This window comes from Anomaloglossus baeobatrachus, chromosome 8 (genome assembly GCF_048569485.1).
Source record: "Anomaloglossus baeobatrachus isolate aAnoBae1 chromosome 8, aAnoBae1.hap1, whole genome shotgun sequence".
NCBI lineage: Eukaryota > Metazoa > Chordata > Amphibia > Anura > Aromobatidae > Anomaloglossus > Anomaloglossus baeobatrachus.
Window position 1 is genome coordinate 217,643,359 of NC_134360.1, and position 27,874 is coordinate 217,671,232.

Sequence of the window (27,874 nt, forward strand, 5' to 3'; positions counted from 1 at the left end):
AGCTGCGGCCAGGAATGACAGGGTCTTTTGAAATAGAAACTTCCAAATAGTTAGCTTTTCCCGAGCAGCTGAGGGTACGGGACCCCCAAGAAACTGGATGTTCAGGTTTGGCCACAGTGGCACTTTTGGAGGAGGCCGCTGTCTGCTCCTCGGTGGTAATGTGTGCATGCCCTGTGGACAGGAGCAGAGGTCCGGCCGGTGGGCACAGGGGCGGCGGTCACTGCTCCGTCCTGACAGTCATTGGACAGATTGTGCTGAAAGTCGGGGAATTCTTTGCTCCGACACCCTTGGAGGCCAATGGTCTCTCACAGGAGGGTTTCTGGTACAATGGATGTTCCCAGCCGCAGGAGCGACGCTCTATCTGATGTACAGAAATGGCTGGGACTTTCTAAAAAGACTAATTTCATTCTTTATCGTCTGCTTACTGTCAGTGACCAGTGATGTAGTTCTCACACAGCTGAGGGTTTGTTACACTGGATGAGTGAAGCTGAGATAAATACAATCAGCAATGCAAATCTATACACTGATACATTGTAACAGGCCCTCAGCTGTGAGAAGTATTGGGTCAGACGGTTTACAAACCTCTGCATGTTACCGGTGATCTCATTTATTATCGGAAGCAGAGATATTGAACAAGGAGAGGACTAAGTCGCGGGTCTGGGATCTGCAGAACCGAGAACCGTGCCGCGGGTCTGGGATCTGCAGAACCGAGAACCATGCCGCGGGTCTGGGATCTGCAGAATTGAGGACAGAGCTGCGGGTCTGGGATCTGCAGAATCGAGGACAGAGCTGCGGGTCTGGGATCTGCAGAACCGAGGACAGAGCTGCGGGTCTGGGATCTGCAGAACCTTGTGGTGCCGGTGTGAATCCTCATTTACATAAAACAAACTAAAAAGAAGCGGCCGAACTCTGCACTGTAGAAGCTTCCGGGCAAGGTCTCCTTTTTGGCGCTCGCACTGTGTCCCTCTCCTGCTCCTCCTGTCACTCTGCACCATGGTGGGCGGCGCGGCTCATAATAAGCTCACACCATAATAACTCCGCTCCAATCAGCGAAGTTTCATCATCTTCCTCATCGGGACGAAGCGCTTCAGTGTAGAATCTCAGCTGTCCGGATGATGGGGGTTGTATTATAGAGGTCTTGTCTACTAAGCTGTGCCAGGACACCCGGGAGGAGATACAGGGGCAGGTGGAGAGGATGGGGGTCTCTGTCTAGGGGAAGCGGATGGAGTGTAACAGATCTTCATGGTGGAGTGGTATATACAGCGATGGCTCGATTCTCACATCAGAGGTCAGTCCGTTACAATGTGTCGTCCTCCACCCAATGTCCTGTATCTGGTCTGTCCACCCGAGTGGACGCAGTAAGGAAAGAGCTACATGCAGCCTCCTGCCCCGCTCCAGCCGCAGCCCGGCTCCCCCGCCACAATCAGATGCGCCTGGAGGTCTGCTTGAAGATGAAGCCTCGGTGAGCAAGAGTCTTCATGATGTTGGCGATATTCCTGCAGTCATCTGTGGAGAAAAGGAGAAACGCGTCAGCAAGACGGGCAACAGTGCGGAAAGTCGCAAACAACACGGCGGCCATGAAACCCCTCCTGCAAGCCCCAGCGGCGAAGGCGACTGATGGACGGATCAAGGACCTGGGGGTCCGATCAGTAAAGAACCTATAAGTGATCAGATTTGTCCCGTGTGTGCAGGGGCTCAGGTCGGCCCTGAAGTGATGGGAGGCCATTTGGGAAGCTGCGGCCCCTGGCAGGTGCCCCAGGAACCTCCATTACCCGGATACTCTGCGGTACTAATGCCTAATCAGATGCATATTAATGCCGCAGAACAGGACTCTGGCCGGACACTCGGTATTAATACAGTTAGGTCCAGAAGTATTTGGACAGTGACACAAGTTTTGTTATTTTAGCTGTTTACAAAAACATGTTCAGAAATACAATTATATATATAATATGGGCTGAAAGTGCACACTCCCAGCTGCAATATGAGAGTTTTCACATCCAAATCGGAGAAAGGGTTTAGGAATCATAGCTCTGTAATGCATAGCCCCCTCTTTTTCAAGGGACCAAAAGTAATTGGACAAGGGACTCTAAGGGCTGCAATAATCTCTGAAGGTGTCTGCCTCGTTAACCTGTAATCAATGAAGTAGTTAAAAGGTCTGGGGTTGATTACAGGTGTGTGGTTTTGCATTTGGAAGCTGTTGCTGTGACCAGACAACATGCGGTCTAAGGAACTCTCAATTGAGGTGAAGCAGAACATCCTAAGGCTGAAAAAAAAGAAAAAATCCATCAGAGAGATAGCAGACATGCTTGGAGTAGCAAAATCAACAGTCGGGTACATTCTGAGAAAAAAGGAATTGACTGGTGAGCTTGGGAACTCAAAAAGGCCTGGGCGTCCACGGATGACAACAGTGGTGGATGATCGCCGCATACTTTCTTTGGTGAAGAAGAACCCGTTCACAACATCAACTGAAGTCCAGAACACTCTCAGAGACAGATACACCTACTTCACTAAGTCAACAGTAAAGAGAAGACTCCATGAAAGTAAATACAAAGGGTTCACATCTAGATGCAAACCATTCATCAATTCCAAAAATAGACAGCCCAGAGTTAAATTTGCTGAAAAACACCTCATGAAGCCAGCTCAGTTCTGGAAAAGTATTCTATGGACAGATGAGACAAAGATCAACCTGTACCAGAATGATGGGAAGAAAAAAGTTTGGAGAAGAAAGGGAACGGCACATGATCCAAGGCACACCACATCCTCTGTAAAACATGGTGGAGGCAACGTGATGGCATGGGCATGCATGGCTTTCAATGGCACTGGGTCACTTGTGTTTATTGTTGACATAACAGCAGACAAGAGTAGCCGGATGAATTCTGAAGTGTACCGGGATATACTTTCAGCCCAGATTCAGCCAAATGCCGCAAGGTTTATCGGACGGCGCTTCATAGTACAGATGGACAATGACCCCAAGCATACAGCCAAAGCTACCCAGGAGTTCATGAGTGCAAAAAAGTGGAACATTCTGCAATGGCCAAGTCAATCACCAGATCTTAACCCAATTGAGCATGCATTTCACTTGCTCAAATCCAGACTTAAGACGGAAAGACGGACAAACAAGCAAGACCTGAAGGCTGCGGCTGTAAAGGCCTGGCAAAGCATTAAGAAGGAGGAAACCCAGCGTTTGGTGATGTCCATGGGTTCCAGACTTAAGGCAGTGATTGCCTCCAAAGGATTTGCAACAAAATATTGAAAATAAAAATATTTTGTTTGGGTTTGGTTTATTTGTCCAATTACTTTTGACCTCCTAAAATGTGGAGTGTTTGTAAAGAAATGTGTACAATTCCTACAATTTCTATCAGATATTTTTGTTCAAACCTTCAAATTAAACGTTACAATCTGCACTTGAATTCTGTTGTAGAGGTTTCATTTCAAATCCAATGTGGTGGCATGCTGAGCCCAACTCGCCAAAATTGTGTCACTGTCCAAATATTTCTGGACCTAACTGTACCTAATTATTATTATTATTGCGCCATTTATTCTATAGCTCTTTACAAGTGTAAAGGGTACACATAAAAAACAAGTACAGTAATCATAAATATTACAAAAACAGACTGGTATAGGAGGAGAGAGGTCCCTGCCCGCGAGGGATCACAGTCTATAGGGAATGGGTGAGGGTACAGTAGGTGAGGACAGAGCTGGTTGCGCAGTGGTGTACTAGACTGAGGGTTACTGTAGGTTGTAGGCTTGTTGGAAGAGATGGGTCTTCAGGTTTCCTCGATAGTCGAGAGTATGATGTGTTAGGGTAGAGCTCTCCAGAGTATGGAGGAGGCACGGGAGAAATCTTGTTTGAGATTGTGGGAAGAGGAGATAAGAGAAGGGGATCTTGTGAGGATCTGAGGTTGCGTGGAGGTAAATACCGGGTGACTAGGTCACAGATGTAAGGAGGAGACAGGTTGTGGGTGGCTTTGTAGGTCATGGTTAGGCTACTTTCACACATCAGTTTTTTTCCATCAGGTACAATCCGGAAAAAAACGGGTTAAACGGATCCGGTACTGCATCCGTTTTATCCCCATAGATTTGCATTGTTACCGGATTGTACCTGATGGCTTTGCGTTGCATCCGTTTTTTTCCGGATGCGGCAAAATTTATCAAAGCGGCAGCCGGAGGCAACGTGTCTTGCAACGTTTTTTTGTCCGGCAAAAAAACCGCATCGCGCCGGATCCGGCGCGATACGGCATGTTTTACAATGAAAGCCTATGGACGCCGGATCCGGCGCAATGCGGTAAAAAATGGATGCGGCTACCGGATCCGTTTTTGTAAACTGCGCATGCACCAAATTAATTAATAAAGCTGATCCTTCAAAAAAAAGGACAAACCGGATGCAAAAACGGATGCAAACCGTATCCACCGGATCCGGTTTTGTACGCATCCGGCATAACGGATCCGTTAAAAACCGGATCCGATGGATACGGTTTTACATTTTTTGGCCGGATCCTTTGGATCAGGAAAAAAAAGGATTGTGCCTGAATGCAGAAAACTGATGTGTGAAAGTAGCCTTAGGGTTTTGAACTGGAGTCATTGAGCAACTGGAATCCAGTGAAGAGATTGGCAGAGATAAGAGTTCGGGCAATAGTGGGGAGAGGTGGATTATTCGGGCAGCAGAGTTTAGGATATATTGGAGGGGAGTAAAAGTGTTTGAAGGGAGGCCACAGAGCAGGGGGTTGCAGTAGTCCAGGTGGGAGATAATGAGGGCGTGCACTAGGGTTTTTCCTGCTTCTTGGTTAAGGAATGCATGAATCTAGGAAATATTTTTGAGTTGTAGTTGGCAGGAGGTGAAGAGGGCTTGGCGGATGTGTGGCTTGAAGGAGAGAGCAGAGTCAAGGGTTTCTCCGAGGTAGCGAGCACATGGGACTGGGGAGTGTGAGCAGCCATTCACTTTGATGGATAAGTCAGGTGGAGTGGTAGAGTGAAATGGGGGAAAGATGATGAATTGTGTTTTGTCCATGATCAGTTTTAGAAATCGAGCAAAGAAAATGGCTGATATAACAGACAGACATTGTGGGATTCTGGTTAGTATGGAGGTGACGTCAGGTACAGAGAGGTAGATCTGCGTATCATGGGCATAGAGATGATACTGAAGCCATGGTCCTCTATGAGCTGTCCCAGGCCAAAGGTGTAGATGGAGAACAAGAGGGGTCCAAGAACTGAACCTTGGGGGACACCGAGAGATAGGGGAGAGATGAGGAGGTGGTGTGAGAGAGGAAGACACTGAAAGTCTGGTCTGTTAGGTATGAGGAGATCCAAGATAGCGCCAAGTCTGTGATGCCGAGAGACGCATCAGACGCATATTAATGCCGCAGTACAGGACTCTAGCCGGTCGCCTCTCCGTCCATTAGGACACCCCTCTTTTCGGGCGCTGTGACTCTCGGAGGGTTAATGTTCGGGCGGACGTTAAATTGATTCCTGCTGTCTATATTTCATGCTGGAAATTGGCTGTAAATCCGGGTTTTGATCTATGAGATCCGTCTCCTTAAGAAAAAGCAAAAGTAAATGTGTAATTTCTCCCTTGACAGAACACGCCGGGGATGGCCATCCTTCTTCCTTCTCCCCTCCGTCGTGGGACAGCTGCGTCGTGTCGGATTAACGCTTTTTCTTCCTCGCCCCCGCGCCTTGATGTCTCCATTTCATTACGCCGCGGCCATTTATCAAGCTGTTACCGTAAGGGTGACTTTGCCAACTTGCATGTGGCAGTGCCCTGGTGCGGCGGCGGGAGGACGGCCACATTCCCAGTGATGTGTAAATGATAAAGACGACTCCACATCCATCTCCGCGCGCAGAATAATCAGGCCCGGGCCGTAATAATGTGGAATTAGGTCTCTCGATCACGGAGGGGCCCCTTAATCACCGTATAAAGGGTGCGCGCGCTGTTTATCATAATTGAACTGTATCCGGGCTAATTGCCGCCATATTTCACTGTCTCTGAGGCTCCGGTGATGTCTGAGAGCAGGAAAGGCGCTAACGATGGAGGGGCGCGACACAGACACCAAGGGGCGTGACGCAGGCACCAGGGGTATGACACAGACATCGGGGGGCGCAACGTAGACATTGAGGGGCATGACACAGACATCAGGGGGTGCACGAAGCAGACACCGGGGAGCATGACGCAGACATCGAGGGGTCCACGACATAGACATTAGGAGGCGCAATGCAAACATCGAGGGGCATGACGCAGACAATGGAGGGGCACAACGCAGACATTGGGGAGCGTGACGCAGACATCAAGGAGTGCGATGCAGACATCGGGGGAAACAACACAGACATGAGGACGCATGAAGCATACTTCGGGACACGTGACGCAGACATCGGGGAGAGAGAAGCAGACATTGGGGGACGCCACGTAGACATCAGGGAGAAAGACACAGACATCGGGGAGAGAGAGACATCAGGGGGCGCGACACATACATCGGAGACCGAGATGTAGACATCAGGGAGAGATGCAGACATCGAGGGGTGCACAGGACTTTTCATATGACGCCTGTACACTGTCCACACCGGGGGACCATCGGTGACAACGATGAGACTGCGAGTGTCGTTAACGCATCCAATGAATTAAAATGTAGAAAACGCATCAAACTACCGTAGGCATGGATATGGAGGGTGGCACTCGTGTCCTGATGGCAGTGGAGCTAACTCATGAGAATGATGCAGGTTCCAGCACCTATTGTGCATTTACAGCATAAATAAACCACATTGGATATCCCCCTAAACTTTTGGTTCTCTTGTTTTGTGTCTGTAGCTCCTATGCAGACCTACGTGTCTCCATGGATGCAAGTCACAAACAAAGCCTTTGTATTGTGTCATCTTGTCGATTTATGTTACACCTCTTTATAGGTGCCGGGGGTCACAGGGTGTGTACGCCGCTCCGGTGCAGGATGGGCATAAGAGGCCGCGGAGCAAGGAAATAAGTTCTATCAAAGACTCTGAAATCTACATTGAAGCCGTTAAAATTAGAAATCGGATGAAGCGTTCCTGTCCCCCGACCCTGAGCGGCTGAAGCATTCTTGTGACCCCCGACCCTGAGCGGCTGAAGCACTCCTAAGAATCCCGACCCTGAGCGGCTGAAACGCTCCTGTGACCCCCGATCCAGAGCTGCTGAAGCGTTCCTGTGACCCCCGACCATGAGTGGCTGAAATGTTCCTGTGACCCCCGGCCCTGAGCGGCTGAAACTCTCCTGTGACCCCTAATCCTGAGCGGATGAAGCGTTCCTGTGACCCCAAACTGAAGCAGCTAAAGCGCTCATGTGACCCCCAACCCTGAGAGGCTGAAGCGTTCCAGTGACCCCCGACCCTGAGCAGCTGAAGCGTTCCTGTGACCCCCGACTGAGAGTCTAAAGTGTTCCTGTGACCCCTGACCCTGCAGTCCCACGCCTTGCCCCTGCATATGCTCTACACCCCGGAGCAGTAGCGCCAGCTGCTGGAGTCTGCACGGTGTTATACTCCGCTCTTCAGTGAAACCGCTGGCGCTCAGTAATTAATTTGTAACCTTGTTGAGGAGGAAATGGCAAAGGGGGTGCAGATAGAGCGGTCCTGTCAGGTGCTTGGAAAAGCTGGATGACAACTCTGCTCCCCCAATGAGTGGCGATGGCTGATGAAAGACGCTCGCTCTTACTTTCATCTCTGCACTTCTCTGGTAGGAGCAGTAGTTTGTGCTCCAGAGCATCTCTTCTTCCTGGGGTCACTGCTGTCAGCCACATTAATGGTCGCAGGTCACAGGACTCCCCCTGCATCCAGGATTGCACTGAAGATTCTCCACCACCACCGATTCTCCAGCCATGTGACAGCCCACCTGAGCTGCGGAGTTGCCGGCCCCTTGAAGGCGCTGGTGGGTTTGTGCTGTGGTAAGGTCACCTCCACCGAGCATTTTCATTAAGAATAGAGCTGCGGGGGCCGGGGGGCGCGCGGTGCGTGTTCACCCAGGATGGAGCCGGCACACGCTCATTTCTGGAAGTTTTAGCTAATGGACGGGGTTATGTCCTCAATAACTTAGCGGCGGCGATCGTCTCTGCACTGACGGCGTCCATCATGGCGCAGCGGCCGCAGGGCTCAGGAGACAAAGGGGAAGCGGCGGCGTTAACTCTTCCTAATGGACACATCTGTAGAGACGGGAGGGGGCTGCACCGGGCGCTCCTCACCTCTGAGTGACCTACACCAGCAGTACCGGGACCACCGAAGACCGGCCATTCGATAAAGCCCACCAATCTGACATCTGTGCCGGAGGGTCTCCTCCTGAGCAAGGATGGATAAAAAGACTGAGGGCGTCACTCAACTTTCCCGGAATCCAGACCGTCCGCGCACACGTTCTCGCTGTCAATCACATGAGCCGCTGCTCCGGACGGACCGTGCTAGATAATTGCTGAGTTGCCGTAGCCGGTGAGTGGCAGGGATTAGCCGGGGCCGGGGCATTACACGCTCCCTGACCTGTGCACAAAGAGCCGCCGTGAACTTCCATATCATCAAATCCGCAGCGGTCGATGGAGCACAAAGCGGATGCGGCGTCGATACAGAGCGCACGACACCCGGCAACTTTATACGGATTATCTTATCAATTCCCAGCAAATCGTCTGAGGGGGAGAGGGGTCTGCGGCTGACAACAGTGACAAGTCACGAATACAAGACCCCCACATGTCCCAGGGGGCAAACAGCCGGGAAATGACAGAAAAGGTGCACAAATCTGTACAGGAGGAGTGGTACTGTGCAGTGTATATATACAGAATAATACAGATACTGAGGATTACACCCAGTATACAGGATAGGAGAAGTGGTACTGTGCAGTGTATATATACAGAATAATACAGATACTGAGGATTACACCCAGTATACAGGACAGGAGAAGTGGTACTGTGCAGTGTATATATACAGAATAATACAGATACTGAGGATTACACCCAGTATACAGGACAGGAGAAGTGGTACTGTGCAGTGTATATATACAGAATAATACAGATACTGAGGATTACACCCAATATACAGGACAGGAGAAGTGGTACTGTGCAGTGTATATATACAGAATAATACAGATACTGAGGATTACACCCAGTATACAGGACAGGAGAAGTGGTACTGTGCAGTGTATATATACAGAATAATACAGATACTGAGGATTACATCCAGTATACAGGACAGGAGAAGTGGTACTGTGCAGTGTATATATACAGAATAATACAGATACTGAGGATTACACCCAGTATACAGGACAGAAGTGGTACTGTGCAGTGTATATAGACAGAATAATACAGATACTGAGAATTACACCCAGTATACAGGACAGGAGAAGTGGTACTGTGCAGTGTATATATACAGAATAATACAGATACTGAGGATTACACCCAGTATACAGGACAGGAGAAGTGGTACTGTGCAGTGTATATATACAGAATAATACAGATACTGAGAATTACACCCAGTATACAGGACAGGAGAAGTGGTACTGTGCAGTGTATATATACAGAATAATACAGATACTGAGGATTACACCCAGTATACAGGAAAGGAGAAGTGGTACTGTGCAGTGTATATATACAGAATAATACAGATACTGAGGATTACACCCAGTATACAGGACAGGAGAAGTGGTACCGTGCAGTGTATATATACAGAATAATACATATACTGAGAATTACACCCAGTATACAGGACAGGAGAAGTGGTACCGTGCAGTGTATATATACAGAATAATACAGATACTGAGAATTACACCCAGTATACAGGACAGGAGAAGTGGTACCGTGCAGTGTATATATACAGAATAATACAGATACTGAGAATTACACCCAGTATACAAGACAGGAGAAGTGGTACCGTGCAGTGTATATATACAGAATAATACAGATACTGAGAATTACACCCAGTATACAGGACAGGAGAAGTGGTACTGTGCAGTGTATATATACAGAATAATACAGATACTGAGGATTACACCCAGTATACAGGACAGGAGAAGAGGTACTGTGCAGAGTATATATACAGAATAATACAGATACTGAGGATTACACCCAGTATACAGGACAGGAGAAGAGGTACTGTGCAGAGTATATATACAGAATAATACAGATACTGAGGATTACACCCAGTATACAGGACAGGAGAAGTGGTACTGTGCAGTGTATATATACAGAATAATACAGATACTGAGGGTTACACCCAGTATACAGGACAGGAGAAGTGGTACTGTGCAGTGTATATATACAGAATAATACAGATACTGAGGATTACACCCAGTATACAGGACAGGAGAAGAGGTACTGTGCAGAGTATATATACAGAATAATACAGATACTGAGGATTACACCCAGTATACAGGACAGGAGAAGAGGTACTGTGCAGAGTATATATACAGAATAATACAGATACTGAGGATTACACCCAGTATACAGGACAGGAGAAGTGGTACTGTGCAGTGTATATATACAGAATAATACAGGTACTGAGGATTACACCCAGTATACAGGACAGGAGAAGAGGTACTGTGCAGAGTATATATACAGAATAATACAGATACTGAGGATTACACCCAGTATACAGGACAGGAGAAGAGGTACTGTGCAGAGTATATATACAGAATAATACAGATACTGAGGATTACACCCAGTATACAGGACAGGAGAAGAGGTACTGTGCAGAGTATATATACAGAATAATACAGATACTGAGGATTACACCCAGTATACAGGACAGGAGAAGTGGTACTGTGCAGTGTATATATACAGAATACTACAGGTATTGAGGATTACACCCAGTATACAGGACAGGAGAAGTGGTACTGTGCAGTGTGTATATACAGAATAATACAGATACTGAGGATTACACCCAGTATACAGGACAGGAGAAGTGGTACTGTGCAGTGTATATATACAGAATAATTTGTAGCGCATTTGTACAACACATTCGCTATATTCTTCGCCTGTATACCGCTCATCGATGTTACCCAGACCCCGTGCAGTAAATCACTTAGCAGGACATTTTCCCTTCAGCAGCGAGGTAAACACGCTTATTATAATTATCTCCACATCAAAATACGGAATAAAATAACAATGGCGGAACACGCGGCTAATATGCAATTACAGCTCCTCATTGATTTTACCATGTAATCCGCTGCCACTGATTTAATAACACATCAAGCGCAGGCTGAAGAGACGCGCAATGTTATAACCCTAATCTAAAACAAAAATTTAAAGACCTTAAACCAGGCAGCCCAGACAGCGGCGGCCGGAGGCACTGCGGCCTAAACAGCCGCTGGCGAAGGCAGTGCGGCCTAAACAGCGGCAGCCGGAGGCAATGCGGTCCATACAGCGGCGGCCACAGGCAATGCGGCCCAGACAGCGGCGGCCGGAGGCAGTGCGGCCCAGACAGTGGCGGCAGGAGGCAGTGCGGCCCAGACAGCGGTGCCCGGAAAGAATTGCCGCCTAAACAGCGGCGGCTGGAGGCAGTGTGGCCCAGACAGTGGCAGCCGGAGGCAGTGCGGCCTAGACAGCAGCAGAAGGAGGCAATGCGGCCCAGACAGCGGCAGAATGAAGGCAGTGTGGCCCAGACAGCGGCAGCAAATGCAGTGTGGCCCAGACAGCAGCAACAGGAAGCAGTGCGGCCCAGACAGCGGCGTCGGGAAGTAGTGCGGCCCAGACAGTGGCAGCAGGAGGCATTAATGCCCAGACAGTGGCAGCTTGAGGCAGCAATGCCCAGACAGCGGCAGCAGGACGCAGCAAGGCCCTAACAGCGGCAGCAGGAAGCAGCAAGGCCCAGACAGCGGCAGCAGAAAGCAGCAAAGCCCAGACAGCAGCAGAAGGAGGCAGCAAGGCCCAGAGGCGGCAAAAGACAGGGCGGACCAGATAGCATAGGCCGGAGACAGTATAGCCAAAACAGCAGCAGCCGAAGGCAGAATTGCCTGGACAGCGGCGGCAGGAGTCAGCAATGACTAGATAGTGGCAGCAAGAGGCAGCAAGGCCCAGCCAGTGGCTGTAGAAGGCAGCATTGCCCAGACAGCAGTGGCAGGAGGCAGCATGGTCCAGGCAATGGTAGCAGGAGGCAGCGTGGCCCAGATAGCGAGGGCAGGAAGCGGCATGGCCGAGACAGCGACATCCATAATAGTGAGGCAATGGCAACAATAAACAGTCTCATTAGAATGACAGGTAACTTATGGTGGATGATTGAAGATACATTCTGAGTGTGGAACGGTAACAACTGAGAGCCGGTAATAGATTTCTATTGGCAGAAGTGATCACTGTCACGGCGTATGAAAGGATAATAGACTGGCCCTCCGGCTAGGGGGTCAAAGCTGTCCCAAATCCCAGAGATACTTCTACTGGTAAGGATGTCTGGGCCGCCTTCCTTTCCCTGCTCCAGAACAGCTCTGATCTAATACCTCTTCTCCCCCACACCAGGGGAGGACTGGGACAAGAGTGATTGAACCCACAGATAAAGACAAACAAGGAAACCAAAAAGTCGATCACACAGCTAGCACACATGGAGATATAAGACAAAACGTAATTAGGAGGAAATAAAGAGCAGGGAGGAAAAAAACAGATGACGAGACAATTTTTACAGCACACAATAAATCACCAGCAATAGGAACAGAATAGCAGATGGACAGGTTTAGCAAAAGCTTTAGTTGGTATAGGACGACTCGCTCAACCATCTTAAAAAGACAAAGTAACTGTGATAGGTCTCTCGCAACATGATCTAAAAGATACCCAGCAGGCTAGCAGAAATTAACTCCTGCAAGCCCGATCACTAATGAGCACACAGCTGGTCGACGCCCGAGCCTGTCTGTGCACCTCAGAAGCATCAGAGAAAGCACAGTGTGGAGTATCAGATTTTGCAGTGTGAACAGCGTCAGATGCCGCCATGACACTTGGTGAGTTTGGAGCCAAACACTGTGACAATCACTGTCTATGTCTCCTCTCGCGCTGCGACAGCTGAATTTCGCTGATACTTTGTACCATCAGTGGACCTCAGCTGATCCAACCATGACTGGTGTTTGGCCATGTGCAGATGAAACCTCAGAGAGCGTGGACTGTAATCGGAGGAGTCTGCAATGTAAAACATGGAGTAATTGATGGGAATGGTGCGGTGTGAACGCTCCCGAGTCCTTGAGACATTTTTATAATTTTTCACCGGTGATTCATGGCGGACGGCGCTGTGACTCATCCTGCACTTTTGATCAGAAAATATATTTTAAGTGGTGGCAGAAACGTCACCCGGTGCGGCGGCAGGTGACAATGCGGCAGCCGGGGCCGCGCTCCTGGTGGGGTAGAGGGGCTGAAGGACGTCCTCGCTTTCCTTCCTCACCCTGAACTGACCCAATTCATTCACAGCTCGGCTGTAAATCAAAAGCTGTCGTATTATTACAATATCAATAGACAATATTCCTACAATAACCACATTGATTTTTCCCTGCAGTCTATGAAGCTGGGGACGGCGGCAGCGCAGGCGAGGGCAGGCGGATCTTCATTTTTTAATACATCTGCTTTCTTATCCATCAGTCACAAAAACGAGATGAGGGGAGCGCGGCCGCTGGTTGGTTTTCATTAGGGCGATTGAATATAAAGTAATATGTTTATGTAGGACATGGAGGTAATGTGATAATCCGGCCGCGCACAAGGCACAAATCCACTTAGCGGCTCTGTCAGGGGGACAAGAAAAATGTGCACATAAAGTGAACGGACCATGAACTGGGGGTAATGTGCAGGCCAGGAGAGCGCGCCACCAAGTGTCACACGCTGCCATCACATAGGGTATAATAGAGAAGCCGCAGGAGCTAAGGAGCCAGCGTGAGGCCTCGTCCGGTGAGCTTACAATCCACGGAGCACAGCAGTGCCGCCGCGGTCATCAGACCCCAGCGGTCATCAGACCCCCGTGACCGTCCCAGTTGTATAGCACATGGCTGATCCACCAGTGCAACATAGTAATAGGTCCTGCAGAGGTGAGGACAATAGACAATCAGGGATAAGGAATGCGGCAGAAAGGTGCAGCATGGTGGACAGACTAACAGACATCTAATGAAGAATTAATTTGCATAACCAATTCCAGGCAAAGACCCCCGAAGTGGTCCATTCAGACGTCATGTGGCCCATAGTGGAAAGGGCCGCTAGAAAAGAAGGGCAGGAAAAGCATGCACTGTACGGCAGCCGATGGGAGTGTACGTAATGGTGGCGTCAGCTGCGGTGTCCTCGCAATACCACCTGCCGGTGACAACACAGAGGGAGGCTTGTCAGGGGCCAAACGTGCTCATTATAGGGCCCCAATGTGCTCGTTGTGGGGCCCCATCCCCAGGGCAATGTCTGACACACAGGACAGAGTCGTCTGGGGACTTGATGCAGACGCTTTGATTAATAGTTCACGGCTCAGATATGAGTTGCAGTAGCGAAGGTGAGAAATGATCGGGGCCGGACGATACCTGCGGGAAAATGAGTCCAGACAAGGAGGGGGTGCATAGCGAATACAAGATGAGGGGTCACGGAGCAGCAGCCATCAGCACGTATCAGCGGAGCGGGCGGCTGTAATGTTCTCATCTGGTGGGAGCAGAAGACTGATCGGTGACGGGTGTGCGGCTGAACAGGTCCATGTTTAAGCTGTCCCCATGTTTTATGGTCTGTACACGCGCCGAGCCGCACAGGGGGGACGACTCATCCGTCAATGTTAAAGCGGCAGATTCTGGGTAATGAATACAGGGGCAGCTTTCCCACATCTCCGGGTCACCGGCTCATACTGAAACTGCGGACGAAGGGTGCAAAGTAAAAATGTCTGGAAATGATCCTACAGGAGCGCGAGAGAAACAGACACAAAGTAACGAAATCATCAACTGAAAGAGACGGATAAAGGAACAAAAGATCCAAGTGACCCATGCTTAGAAAGGTAATCGGGTGCTCGTACCAATGTGTACAGAGTCTTAAAGTACAAAAGCCTCTGATAGAGGCCAAAACGTCCCCCTGTGATTTACACCATGTAAGAACTGTCCTATGTAGGGAAACAGGTAGATCACAGGCAAGAGAAAGGAGAGCCTGAAGGATCAGGAGTCCCCGAGAGAGAGTGACCATGCACCAGGAGGAACACACCAAGGCAGCATTACCAGGAGGAACTATGGAGGGCTCTTCTCTGCTAACGATGACTTGATGGAATGTCGGAGTCTGTTCTGACTTGGTGCCTTTGCTATAATGATTTTGTTAATCACCTGATTTATCAATTTTATATTATTCATTCGGATGTCATCTCTTTTGCTGGTGTCGACTCTGCTGATGTCCCCTAGAATCGACGTAGGGACATAGTTCCATCATCTAATTATCGATTGATATTGGTGATTTCTTGCAATATGACAAAAAGTGTGGGAAAACTACCGCCAAAATCCAAAATATGGGTCAAAAAATGTGCATAAACCATGAAGATTACATATCCTGCATTATACTCCAGAGCTGCACTCACTAATCTGCTAGTGGTGTTACTGTGTACATACATTACATTACTGATCCTGAGTTACCTCCTGTATTATACTCCAGAGCTGTGCTCACTATTCTACTGGGGCAGTCACTGTGTACATACATTACTGATCCTGAGTTACCTCCTGTATTATACTCCAGAGCTGCACTCACTATTCTGCTGGTGCAGTCACTGTGTGCATACATTACATTACTGATCCTGTGTTACATCCTGTATTATTCTCCAGAGCTGCACTCACTATTCTGCTGGTGCAGTCACTGTGTACATACATTACATTACTGCTTGTGAGTTAACCCTTGTATTATACTCCAGAGCTGCGCTCGCTATTCTGCTGCTTCCATATTTGGAGGGGTGAGGAGTGAGATATGCCTGGCTTGTGTCCCTGCATTATCTGGCATTAGCGAGGTGGGGAGACCTCATCTTGCGGGAGAACTGTATGTAGTTGTAGTGCCTTGAGAAAGTATTCAGCCCGCCCTTGAATTTTTCAACCTTTTTCCACATTTCAGGCTTCAAACATAAAGATAAAAATTGAAATTTTATGGTGAAGAATCAATAACAAGTGGGACACAATTATGAAGTTGAATGAAATTTATTGCTTATTTTAAACTTTTTAAAAAAAGAAATAACTGAAAATTGGGGCGTGCAATATTATTCATCCCCTTTAAGGTAATACTTTGTAGCGCCCCCTTTTGCTGCGATTACAGCTGTAGTCTCTTGGGGTATGTCTCTATTGGTTTTGCACATGGAGAGACTGAAATTCTTGCCCATTCTTCCCTTGTAAACAGCTGGAGCTGAGTGAGGTTGGATGGAGGAGTTTGTGAACAGCAGTTTCAGCTCTTTCCACAGATTCTCGATTGGATTCAGGTCTGGACTGTGACTTGGCCATTCTAACACCTGGATTTTTTTATTTGTGAACCATTCCATTGTAGATTTTGCTTTATATTTGGGATCATTGTCTTGTTGGAAGACAAATCTCTGTCCCAGTCTCAGGTCTTTTGCAGACTCCAACAGGTTTTCTACAAGAATGGTCTTGTATTTGGCTCCATCCATCTTCCCATCAATTTTAACCATCTTCCCTGTCCCTGCTGAAGAAAAGCAGGCCCAAACCATGATGCTGCCACCACCATGTTTGACAGTGGGGATGGTGTGTTCAGGGTGATGAGCTGTGTTGCTTTTACGCCAAACATATCGTTTGGCATTGTGCCCAAATAGTTCGATTTTGGTTTCATCTGAGCAGAGCACCTTCTTCCACATGTCTGGTGTCTCCCAGGTGGCTTGTGGCAAACTTTAAACAACACTTTTTATGGATATCTTTGAGAAATGGCTTTCTTCTTGCTACTCTTCCATAAAGGCCAGATTTGTGCAGTGTACGATTGTTGTCCTATGGACAGACTCTTCCACCTCAGCTGCAGATCTCTGCAGTTCATCCAGACTGATCATGGGCCTCTTGGCTGCATCTTTGATCAGTCTTCTCCTTGTTTGAGATGAAAGTTTGGATGGACGCCGGGTCTTGGTAGATTTGCAGTGGTATGATACTCCTTCCATTTCAATATGATCGCTTGCACAGTTTTCCTTGAGATGTTTAAAGTTTTTGAAATCTTTTTGTAACCAAATATGGCTTTAAACTTCTCCACAACAGTATTACGGACCTGCCTGTTGTGTTCCTTGGTCTTCATGATGCTATCTGCGCTTTAAACAGAACACTGAGAATATCATAGAGCAGCTACATTTAGGCTTGGGCCCCACTTTGCGTTCTCCTACTTGCAGTTCAGAACGCACGTTTTGGGCTTAATTGATTTGACCAAAGTTGCCTTTTTCAGAAATTTAGCGCTGAAAACGCATGCGTATTTACCGCGTTTTAGATGCGTTTTCAGCGCTTTTTACCTGCTTTTCCACCTGCGTTTAGATAGATGCGTTTTGAACATCTAGACATTGATTAATAAAGTATAAATATTCAAACTCAATGAAAAAATTTGAAAAAAGAAACAAATCTATACTTTTGTGAAAAATAATGGAAATAAATTATTTTAATGAAATTATAGTGGTAATATATTTAATGGAAAAATAACAATAATTTAATTTCTTATTTTTAATTGTCGGACTATGTGTGTGTGTGTAATGAAATCATTATTTTGATGTCCAAAACGCATGTTTTCTGCACTGAAAAAGCAGGTAAAACGCTGGAATTTGCAGGAATCTTGGTTTTTGCCATTTCTCATTGACTTCAATGTTAGCAAAACGCACCAGAAATGGCAAAAACAATTGACATGCTGCTTCTTTGAACGCATGGTTTTTGCCACAAAATATGCAAATTAAACGCAACGTTTAGAAACGCAAAGTGGGGTCAGGAAATCCACTTTTTCCATAGACTTTGCTGGTAAATCAAAACGCATGCCTTTTGGCATGAAAAAGGTGCTTCTCAAAACGGACCTAAAAAGCACCTAAATCGCAGGTGGAAACGCAAAGTGGGGCCCTAGCCTTATACGGAGACTTGATTACACACAGGTGATTATATTTATCATCATCAGTCATTTAGGACAACATTGGATCATTCAGAGATCCTCAATGAACTTCTGGAGTGAGTTTGCTGCACTGAAAATAAAGGGGATGAATAATATTGCACACTCCAATTTTCAGTTATTTATTAATTTTCTTTTTTAAAGTTTAAAATAAACAATAAATTTAGTTCAACTTCACAATTGTGTCCCACTTATTGTTTATTCTTCACCAGAACATTAACATTTTTATCTTTATGTTTGAAGCCTGAAACGTGGGAAAAGGTTGAAAAATTCAAGGGGGCCGAATACTTTTGCATGGCACTATATATATATCCTGGTGTGGGGTTCGGCTTCATGTTTTTCTGTACTGACACATTTTTTTTAATTTTTACCAGTATGCATCTGATTGTTTTATCTGCAGCTTGTACCGATCACCTCGGCAGAGCTGCAGTGTAAAACATGGAGGTGAAGAGAGCGGCAGCTTCTGATGGAGACGGCGGTTGTCTGAAATCCCACAGGCGGTGCAGATGTGCCGAGCAGAGGTAGAGCGCGGCTGACACCGCCGGTATCACCCAGTCACTGACTTACAGTGAGGAAGATAAAGATTGGATCTCCTTCTGATTTTGCAATTTCCCCCCTACACACAATGTAGCGGCTGTAATTTTTATCGTAGAAAACTTCTGGATCATCCAGATGGTCATTGGTGGACTTCATATGGGCCAAGACATGTTCTGGTGTGAGCAGGGGGACCGAGCGGGCCATGATGGCGAAGTGTATTACTAAGGCTGGAATCAAACGAACGTATGAAAAAAACGCTCCCACTCTCATCCAGGAGAGCAGGACGATTTTTTTCTCACTTGTCATCTGTGTGCTGTCCGTGTGCTCCCAATGTGTGGTCCGTGTGTTCTTAGGCCGGTTTCAGGCGTCCGTGTTTCAGATACATGTGACATCCGTTTTTAACTCTGATGTCACACGTACCCATGTTAATTTCTGGAGTTACTCACACGTCGTGTTTTCACATGGACAGTATGACCCCGCATGCAGACATGTCTGGTTTTTCTCCAGCAGTACAGGTGTCACACAGATCCCACACTGATGTGATCCGTGTGACATCAGTGTGACACGTACCAAAGAAAACGTGTCTTTGAAAAAAAAAAGATTTTCTATATTCACCTGGATCCAGCGCTGTTTGTCGGCTCTGCTGCCTCCTGCTTCTGACCCAGCTCATTATATTCATTGATTATTCACTGGACTGAGGAGCTGGAAGCCAGAGCAGTGCGGGGATAGCACTCGGTACAGCATCGGAGGACAGCACCAGGGACAGCACTGCTGCATCGTCGGGGACAGCATCACAGGGACAGGTGAGTATCAAGCAAGCAGTGTGTGTTCAGTGACGTCCAGGAGGTAATTGGAGTTCCCAATGAACTCTGATGACATTCTGATGACATCCCCGCGACACCCGCACTACAGTGGGTGTCAGGACGGTGACTTCACGGGTTCATCAGAGTTCATTGGGAACTTTGAGTCCTCCTGGACTGTTTGCTTGCTGAATACTCACCTGTCACCTGCGATGGCGATGCTGTCCTCCGGGATGCAGTCTCTGATGCTGCCCCCAATGCTGTCCCCGTGATGCTCTGGCTTCCAGGTCCTCACCACACACACACATATAAATGTATACACACACACACACACACACCTGGATACCCACCTGTCCTCAGCGATGCGGTCCCCGGCACTGAAGTCCCCAGTGCTGCTCCAGCTTCCAGCTCCTCAGTTCAGTGAATAATTAATGAATATAATGAGCTGGGGTCAGGAGCCAGAGAGGCAGCAGAGCCGAAGAAAACAGCGCTGGATACAGGTAAATATAGAAGATTTTGTTATTTAAAAGACCTGTGTTTTCCCCGATACATGTCACTCTGATGTTAACGTACCATATCAGTGTGCGATCCGTGTGACACCTGTGCTGCCGGAGAACAAACGGACATGTCTCCGTGTGTGCGTGCGAGGTCACACGGTCCGCGTGAATACACAACCGTGTGAGTAACAGTATAGAATAAGATGGGTACATGTGGCATCCATGTTAAAAACTGATGTCACACGTACCTGAAACACGGACGTCTCAAAGTGTTGTCCGTGTGCTGTCCGTGTGCTGTCAATGTGCTCTCAGTGTGCACTGTGTGCTCTCAGTGTGCTGTCAGTGTGCAATCCGTTTCTTTTCTCAGCAGCTATTAGTCATTTACAGTGTTATGTGCTACTTGATAGGGTTATATTCATAAAAAGCGGACGTCACTAAAATGGTCCGTGTGACGTTCGTTTTTTCTCGCACCCATTGACTTGTATTGGTGAGTCTCGAACAATTTCGGCAACAAATTGCAACATTTTGCAATTTCTCGCTCATCCAGAATCTGTATGAGAAAAAAGCTGACCTACTACTCTGCCTCATTGACTAAAAATGGTCCGAGTGCATTGCACTCGTCCGATTCATACGCTCGTGTGAGCATACACTAACAGTAATCTTTGAGACTGAGGTCCCAGTTCTCTTCAGGTCAGTGACCAGGTCCTCCCATGTAGTTTTGGGCTTAATCCTGCCCTTTCTCAGAATCCTTCTTACCCTACGAGGTGAGATCTTACATGGAGCCCCAGACCGAGTAAGATAGAAAATGGAAGAAACACAAGATGACTGTCAAATTTTTGTGCCAGCAGTTGTTGCCTTCTCACCAAGCTGATTGCCTATTGTCCTGTAGCTCATCCCAGCCTTGTGCAGGTCTACAATGTGTCCCTGGTGTCCTCAGCGAGCTCTTTGGTCTTGGCCATGGTGGAGAGGTTGAAGTGTGAATGATTGTATGGACACGGGTGTTTTATACAGGTAATGAGGTCAAACAGGTGCAATTAATCCAGGTAATAGAGTAGGAGGGCTTCTTAAAGAAAAAAATATCAGGTCTGTGAGAGCAGAATTCTTGCTGGTTGGTCTGTGATAAAATACTTATTTCATGCAATAAAATGCAAATTAATTATTTATAAATCCTACAATGGGAATTTCTGGTTATTTTATTCAGTCACAGGCGAAGTTACCAACGGTAAAAATTACAAATCTCTCCATTCTGTGTAAAAGGGAAAACTGCAAAATCAGCCAAGGATCAAATACTTATTATAGTCAGTGTATATACAGCATCTGAGAACTGGAGATCGGGGTCAGCCGCAATACAAAGGGTTAATGTAAACCGTACGCCTGCGTCTCGAACATTTCTCTTGTCCAGTTCTGGTGACAGCCAGTGGACGAATATTAAGAAAAACTTTGCTCATTATCCCCAATTACCTCCGCGCCTCGCACCTCATTTCTCTCCCGGAGAGAAAATTAGTTTTCTATTGACACAATCAGATGTCAGGACGGAGATCACCGGCCGCAGCCACCGCGCCCCTCACTGGTAATTGTGCAATTAATACTCATTTTCCCAATTCTCCAATTGTTTCCCTGTCATTAAAGGATCCCCGATGCACCCATCAACAACCGGCCCAGACGCTGGGAGAATCCCGAAATTGGACTTCACGTCCTGCAAGAAATTCATTGTCATCTACTGAGAGAACGAGATTCCCTCCAAAAACTGCTCAAAAATCTGTGCCCTGAGCCATCTCTGAGATCTCATGGTCCTCTGCCGGTAGGAGGCGACGACCACTCATGGCGGCCGTACCGTTTTCTGAGACGTTCACTGACTGCCGGTAGGAGGTGACAACCACTTGCGGTGGTCCGACCTTTTTCTGATATTCTCACTGACTGCCGGTAGGAGGCGACGACCACTCACGGCGGCCTGACCGTTTTCTGAGACCCTCACTGACTGCCGGTAGGAGGTGACAACCACTTGCGGTGGTCCGACCTTTTTCTGATATTCTCACTGACTGCCGGTAGGAGGCGACGACCACTCACGGCGGCCGGACCATTTTCTGAGACGCTCACTGACTGCCGGTAGGAGGTAATGACCACTCGTGGTGGTCCAACTATCTGAGACCCTCACTGACTGCCAGTAGGAGGTAATGACCACTCGTGGTGGTCCAACTATCTGAGACCCTCACTGACTGCCGTTAGGAGACATCGACCACTCGCGGCAGCCAGACCGTTTTCTGAGACCCTCACTTACTGTCGTTAGGAGGCGGCGACCACTCGCGGTGGTCCGACCGTTTTCTGAGACCCTTGCTGACAGTGTAGCGGTTTCTCCTTTCTTGGACCAGTTGACTGTTGGTGATCCCTGTGGATAAGCCCGGCCCGACAGACGCCATAGTAGCCGGATGGTTGTAGTGATACCTGCAGGCGCGGGTAATACGGTAACGGCTTGTGATTGTACAGCGTACTGATCGGCATCAGCAATGGGTGGTATTTGTACCCGCTGTACGTAACACTAACGCATGGTGCAAATTTAACCCTGCGATAGTCGGAAGGTTCGGCCCACACGATGCACATTCCTGCTTGGATTATAGTACACTCCAGCGCCTTCACTAACTGGAAGAGGCTCCGTTATTTCTGTATGGCGCCTGGTAACTCATGGCGTCCTCACGGTCACCGCGGTCAGCCGCAGACCGGATGTTTTGCATTCAACCTTTGATAACTGCTGGTATGAAGTTGACGTTGTGGCCTCGCTCCTTGCCCTACATGTCACACATTACTATATATTGCTGATGACGGTGACCACGCTGCTGCGCAGTATCACCCCGGCCGCGATCTTCCGCCCACAAATCGTAACCCGGACAGATATTGGCCGCTTGTCATCTGAATAAGTCACCGGGTTGAAGCCTTTACTGAAAATGGCCACTAAGTCCGTCCTCTGACTGGTACAGGAGGCATCGATCATCAGTGACGTCTCCACCCGCTCACCACAACGTTGCCATCACGTACAGAGCGTCACATGGTTACTCTGAGGAGACGACGGCCGCACATTCACCGATGTCTCACTCGGGTTCTGTGCACAGATGCAGATGATCGGACACAAGTAACAGGTCATCTAATGAAGAAAGTATCGACCGCGTTCGTTTCCTGGGCAGATTGCTCACTACCAGAGGGGCCGACGCATTACCAGAAGCTATTAACCCCATGACCCGACACTGACAGCGTAATACCAGCGATACAATTCATCTCATCCTGGAGGAGACACCGGTCACCTGCACTGCATGGATCCGACTATGGAGACATGTTCTGCACCTTGGATCAGTGAGTTGTCCTGCACCTGCTGCTCCTCTGCCCACATTCTGCACCGTGTGTAGGTGAGACGTCCTTCACCCGCTGCTCCTCTGCTCACATTCTGCACCTTGTGTAGGTGAGACGTCCTACACCCGCTGCTCCTCTGCCCACATTCTGCACCAGGTGTAGGTGAGACGTCCTGCACCCGCTGCTCCTCTGCCCACATCCTGCACCAGGTGTAGGTGAGACGTCCTGCACCCGCTGCTCCTCTGCTCACATTCTGCACCATGTGTAGGTGAGACGTCCTGCACCCCCTGCTCCTCTGCCCACATTCTGCACCAGGTGTAGCTGAGACGTCCTGCACCCGCTGCTCCTCTGCTCACATTCTGCACCATGTGTAGGTGAGACGTCCTGCACCGCTGCTCCTCTGCCCACATTCTGCACCAGGTGTAGGTGAGACGTCCTGCACCCGCTGCTCCTCTGCCCACATTCTGCACCTTGTGTAGGTGAGACGTCCTGCACCCGCTGCTCCTCTGCTCACATTCTGCACCTTGTGTAGGTGAGACGTCCTGCACCCGCTGCTCCTCTGCTCACATTCTGCACCTTGTGTAGGTGAGACGTCCTGCACCCGCTGCTCCTCTGCTCACATTCTGCACCTTGTGTACGTGAGACGTCCTGCACCCGCTGCTCCTCTGCTCACATTCTGCACCTTGTGTAGGTGAGACGTCCTGCACCCGCTGCTCCTCTGCCCACATTCTGCACCAGGTGTAGGTGAGACGTCCTGCACCCGCTGCTCCTCTGCTCACATTCTGCACCATGTGTAGGTGAGACGTCCTGCACCCGCTGCTCCTCTGCCCACATTCTGCACCTTGTGTAGGTGAGACGTCCTGCACCCGCTGCTCCTCTGCTCACATTCTGCACCTTGTGTAGGTGAGACGTCCTGCACCCCCTGCTCCTCTGCTCACATTCTGCACCTTGTGTAGGTGAGACGTCCTGCACCCGCTGCTCCTCTGCTCACATTCTGCACCTTGTGTAGGTGAGACGTCCTGCACCCGCTGCTCCTCTGCTCACATTCTGCACCTTGTGTACGTGAGACGTCCTGCACCCGCTGCTCCTCTGCTCACATTCTGCACCTTGTGTAGGTGAGACGTCCTGCACCCGCTGCTCCTCTGCCCACATTCTGCACCAGGTGTAGGTGAGACGTCCTGCACCCGCTGCTCCTCTGCTCACATTCTGCACCATGTGTAGGTGAGACGTCCTGCACCCGCTGCTCCTCTGCCCACATTCTGCACCTTGTGTAGGTGAGACGTCCTGCACCCGCTGCTCCTCTGCTCACATTCTGCACCTTGTGTAGGTGAGACGTCCTGCACCCCCTGCTCCTCTGCTCACATTCTGCACCTTGTGTAGGTGAGACGTCCTGCACCCGCTGCTCCTCTGCTCACATTCTGCACCTTGTGTAGGTGAGACGTCCTGCACCCGCTGCTCCTCTGCTCGCATTCTGCACCTTGTGTAGGTGAGACGTCCTGCACCCGCTACTCCTCTGCTCACATTCTGCACCTTGTGTAGGTGAGACGTCCTGCACCCGCTGCTCCTCTGCTCGCATTCTGCACCTTGTGTAGGTGAGACGTCCTGCACCCGCTGCTCCTCCGTCCACATTCTGCACCTTGTGTAGGTGAGACGTCCTGCACCCGCTGCTCCTCCGTCCACATTCTGCACCTTGTGTAGGTGAGACGTCCTGCACCCGCTGCTCCTCTGCCCACATTCTGCACCTTGTGTAGGTGAGACGTCCTGCACCCGCTGCTCCTCTGCCCACATTCTGCACCTTGTGTAGGTGAGACGTCCTGCACCCGCCGATCCTCTGCCCACATTCTGCACCTTGTGTAGGTGAGACGTCCTGCACCCGCTGCTCCTCTGCTCACATTCTGCACCTTGTGTAGGTGAGACGTCCTGCACCCGCTGCTCCTCTGCTCACATTCTGCACCTTGTGTAGGTGAGACGTCCTGCACCCGCTGCTCCTCTGCTCACATTCTGCACCTTGTGTAGGTGAGACGTCCTGCACCCGCTGCTCCTCTGCTCACATTCTGCACCTTGTGTAGGTGAGACGTCCTGCACCCGCTGCTCCTCTGCCCCCATTCTGCACCTTGTGTAGGTGAGACATCCTGCACCCGCTGCTCCTCTGCCCACATTCTGCACCTTGTGTAGGTGAGACGTCCTGCACCCGCTGCTCCTCTGCTCGCATTCTGCACCTTGTGTAGGTGAGACGTCCTGCACCCGCTGCTCCTCTGCACACATTCTGCACCTTGTGTAGGTGAGACGTCCTGCACCCGCTGCTCCTCTGCTCGCATTCTGCACCTTGTGTAGGTGAGACGTCCTGCACCCGCTGCTCCTCTGCCCACATTCTGCACCTTGTGTAGGTGAGACATCCTGCACCCGCTGCTCCTCTGCTCACATTCTGCACCTTGTGTAGGTGAGACATCCTGCACCCGCTGCTCCTCTGCCCACATTCTGCACCTTGTGTAGGAGAGACGTCCTGCACCCGCTGCTCCTCTGCTCACATTCTGCACCTTGTGAGGGTGAGACGTCCTGCACCCGCTGCTCCTCTGCTCACATTCTGCACCTTGTGTAGGAGAGACATCCTGCACCCGCTGCTCCTATGCTCACATTCTGCACCTTGTGTAGGTGAGACGTCCTGCACCCGCTGCTCCTCTGCCCACATTCTGCACCTTGTGTAGGTGAGACGTCCTGCACCCGCTGCTCCTCCGCCCACATTCTGCACCTTGTGTAGGTGAGACGTCCTGCACCCGCTGCTCCTCCGTCCACATTCTGCACGTTGTGTAGGTGAGACGTCCTGCACCCGCTGCTCCTCTGCTCACATTCTGCACCTTGTGTAGGTGAGACGTCCTGCACCCGCCAATCCTCTGCCCACATTCTGCACCTTGTGTAGGTGAGACGTCCTGCACCCGCTGCTCCTCTGCCCACATTCTACACCTTGTGTAGGTGAGACGTCCTGCACCCGCTGCTCCTCTGCCCACATTCTGCACCTTGTGTAGGTGAGACGTCCTGCACCCGCTGTTCCTCTGCTCACATTCTGCACCTTGTGTAGGTGAGACGTCCTGCACCCGCTGCTCCTCTGCCCACATTCTGCACCTTTTGTAGGTGAGACGTCCTGCACCCGCTGCTCCTCTGCTCACATTCTGCACCTTGTGTAGGTGAGACGTCCTGCACCCGCTGCTCCTTTGCTCACATTCTTCTCACAGCATCTCCCCATTTTCCATACACATGACCCACTCTCGGTCGGATCCTCAACACCCATATTCACCATACATTCCACCATCACTCCTATCATCCGCCCGGCTCCCTCCCCCATGGACTTCTGCTGCTGACAATACACAATGATCCTGGGAGCAGCCGCATCGGACCCCCTCCCCCTTTATTAAGAGCTAATTCCTTGCACTATGATAATAATTAGCGGATTTTACGTAATAATGTGATTATGGGGCCGCGGTCGCTCGTTCTCGCCAGCCGCCATCACCATATTTTTAAATATTAGACTTAATTAGAGTTTATCACTCGGCAGAAGTGAGTGAGTCCCGGGGTGGGCGGTGGCGGCGGTAGCATGCGCGCCAGGCCTCATAAACTGTTTATTAAGAGTGGGTGAGGGCGGCATAATGAGGAGGCGCAGAATTAAGGCTCTCGTACATTTAATGCCACGCGATCCTGTAGGCAAAAAAGCCTTCAAATGACTCAATTATGCATCCATTATCGGGCACGATTAAGCGCGGCGGCGGCCGGCCCTCCACCCTCGCCCGCTGCAGAGGACGGACCGCAGCCCACTTAACGCTGACTAATAAAACACTAAACTGGTTAAAGATTAAAAACAAAGGCGGGGGGTGTGGAGGGTGTGTGCGGGGCGGGGGGGAACGACTGTGGGGGGCTGCATATCGACATCGCACTACCAGGCTACAGAACAGGGGGGGCCATAAATCACAGTAATTAGTTTAAAGTGAAAATCAACTTTTGCATTCGGCTAAATGACTTCATTTACATATTGTCTGTTAGAAAAAGAAAATAAGAAGGGGGAGGGGCGAAGACCGCCATACAGGAGCCTGCCCCGTGTGATGTCTCCGTGTATACCAGACTATGGGAAGGTGACAGTGCACAGACGACCTGCGAAGACCGCCATACAGGAGCCTGCCCCATGTGATGTCTCCGTACATATCCCCACTATGGGAAGGTGACAGCGCACAGACGTCCTGCGGACACCGCCATACAGGAGCCTGCCCCGTGTAATGTCTCCGTGTATACCCCACTATGGGAAGGTGACAGTGCACAGACGACCTGCAAAGACCGCCATACAGGAGCCTGCCCCGTGTGAGGTCTCCGTACATACCCCACTATGGGAAGGTGACAGCACACAGACGACCTGCGGACACCGCCATACAGGAGCCTGCCCCGTGTAATGTCTCCGTGTATACCCCACTATGGGAAGGTGACAGCGCACAGACGACCTGCAGGCACCACCATACAGTAGCCTGCCCCGTGTAATGTCTCCGTGTATACCCCACTATGGGAAGGTGACAGTGCACAGATGACCTGCGAAGACCGCCATACAGGAGCCTGCCCCGTGTGATGTCTCTGTGTATACCCCACTATGGGAAGAGTGTCAGCGCACAGACGACCTGCAGACACCGCCATACAGGAGCCTGCCCCGTGTGATGTCT

At 49.6% G+C, this 27,874-nt stretch overlaps 2 protein-coding genes across 2 annotated transcripts in view; one reads left to right on the forward strand and one right to left on the reverse strand.

Annotated features, from left to right (window-relative positions):
* Window positions 1-1,116, forward strand: part of DMAP1 (DNA methyltransferase 1 associated protein 1) — a 61,769-nt gene extending 60,653 nt beyond the window's left edge. Inside the window, exon 10 of the mRNA XM_075322142.1 lies at window positions 1,051-1,116. Within this exon, the coding sequence (XP_075178257.1) occupies window positions 1,051-1,116 (66 nt within the window). The remainder of the gene's footprint in view (window positions 1-1,050) is intronic.
* Window positions 7-27,874, reverse strand: part of ERI3 (ERI1 exoribonuclease family member 3) — a 237,226-nt gene continuing 209,358 nt past the window's right edge. The window contains exon 8 of the mRNA XM_075320200.1: window positions 7-1,506. Within this exon, the coding sequence (XP_075176315.1) occupies window positions 1,424-1,506 (83 nt within the window). The 3' untranslated portion in view covers window positions 7-1,423. The remainder of the gene's footprint in view (window positions 1,507-27,874) is intronic.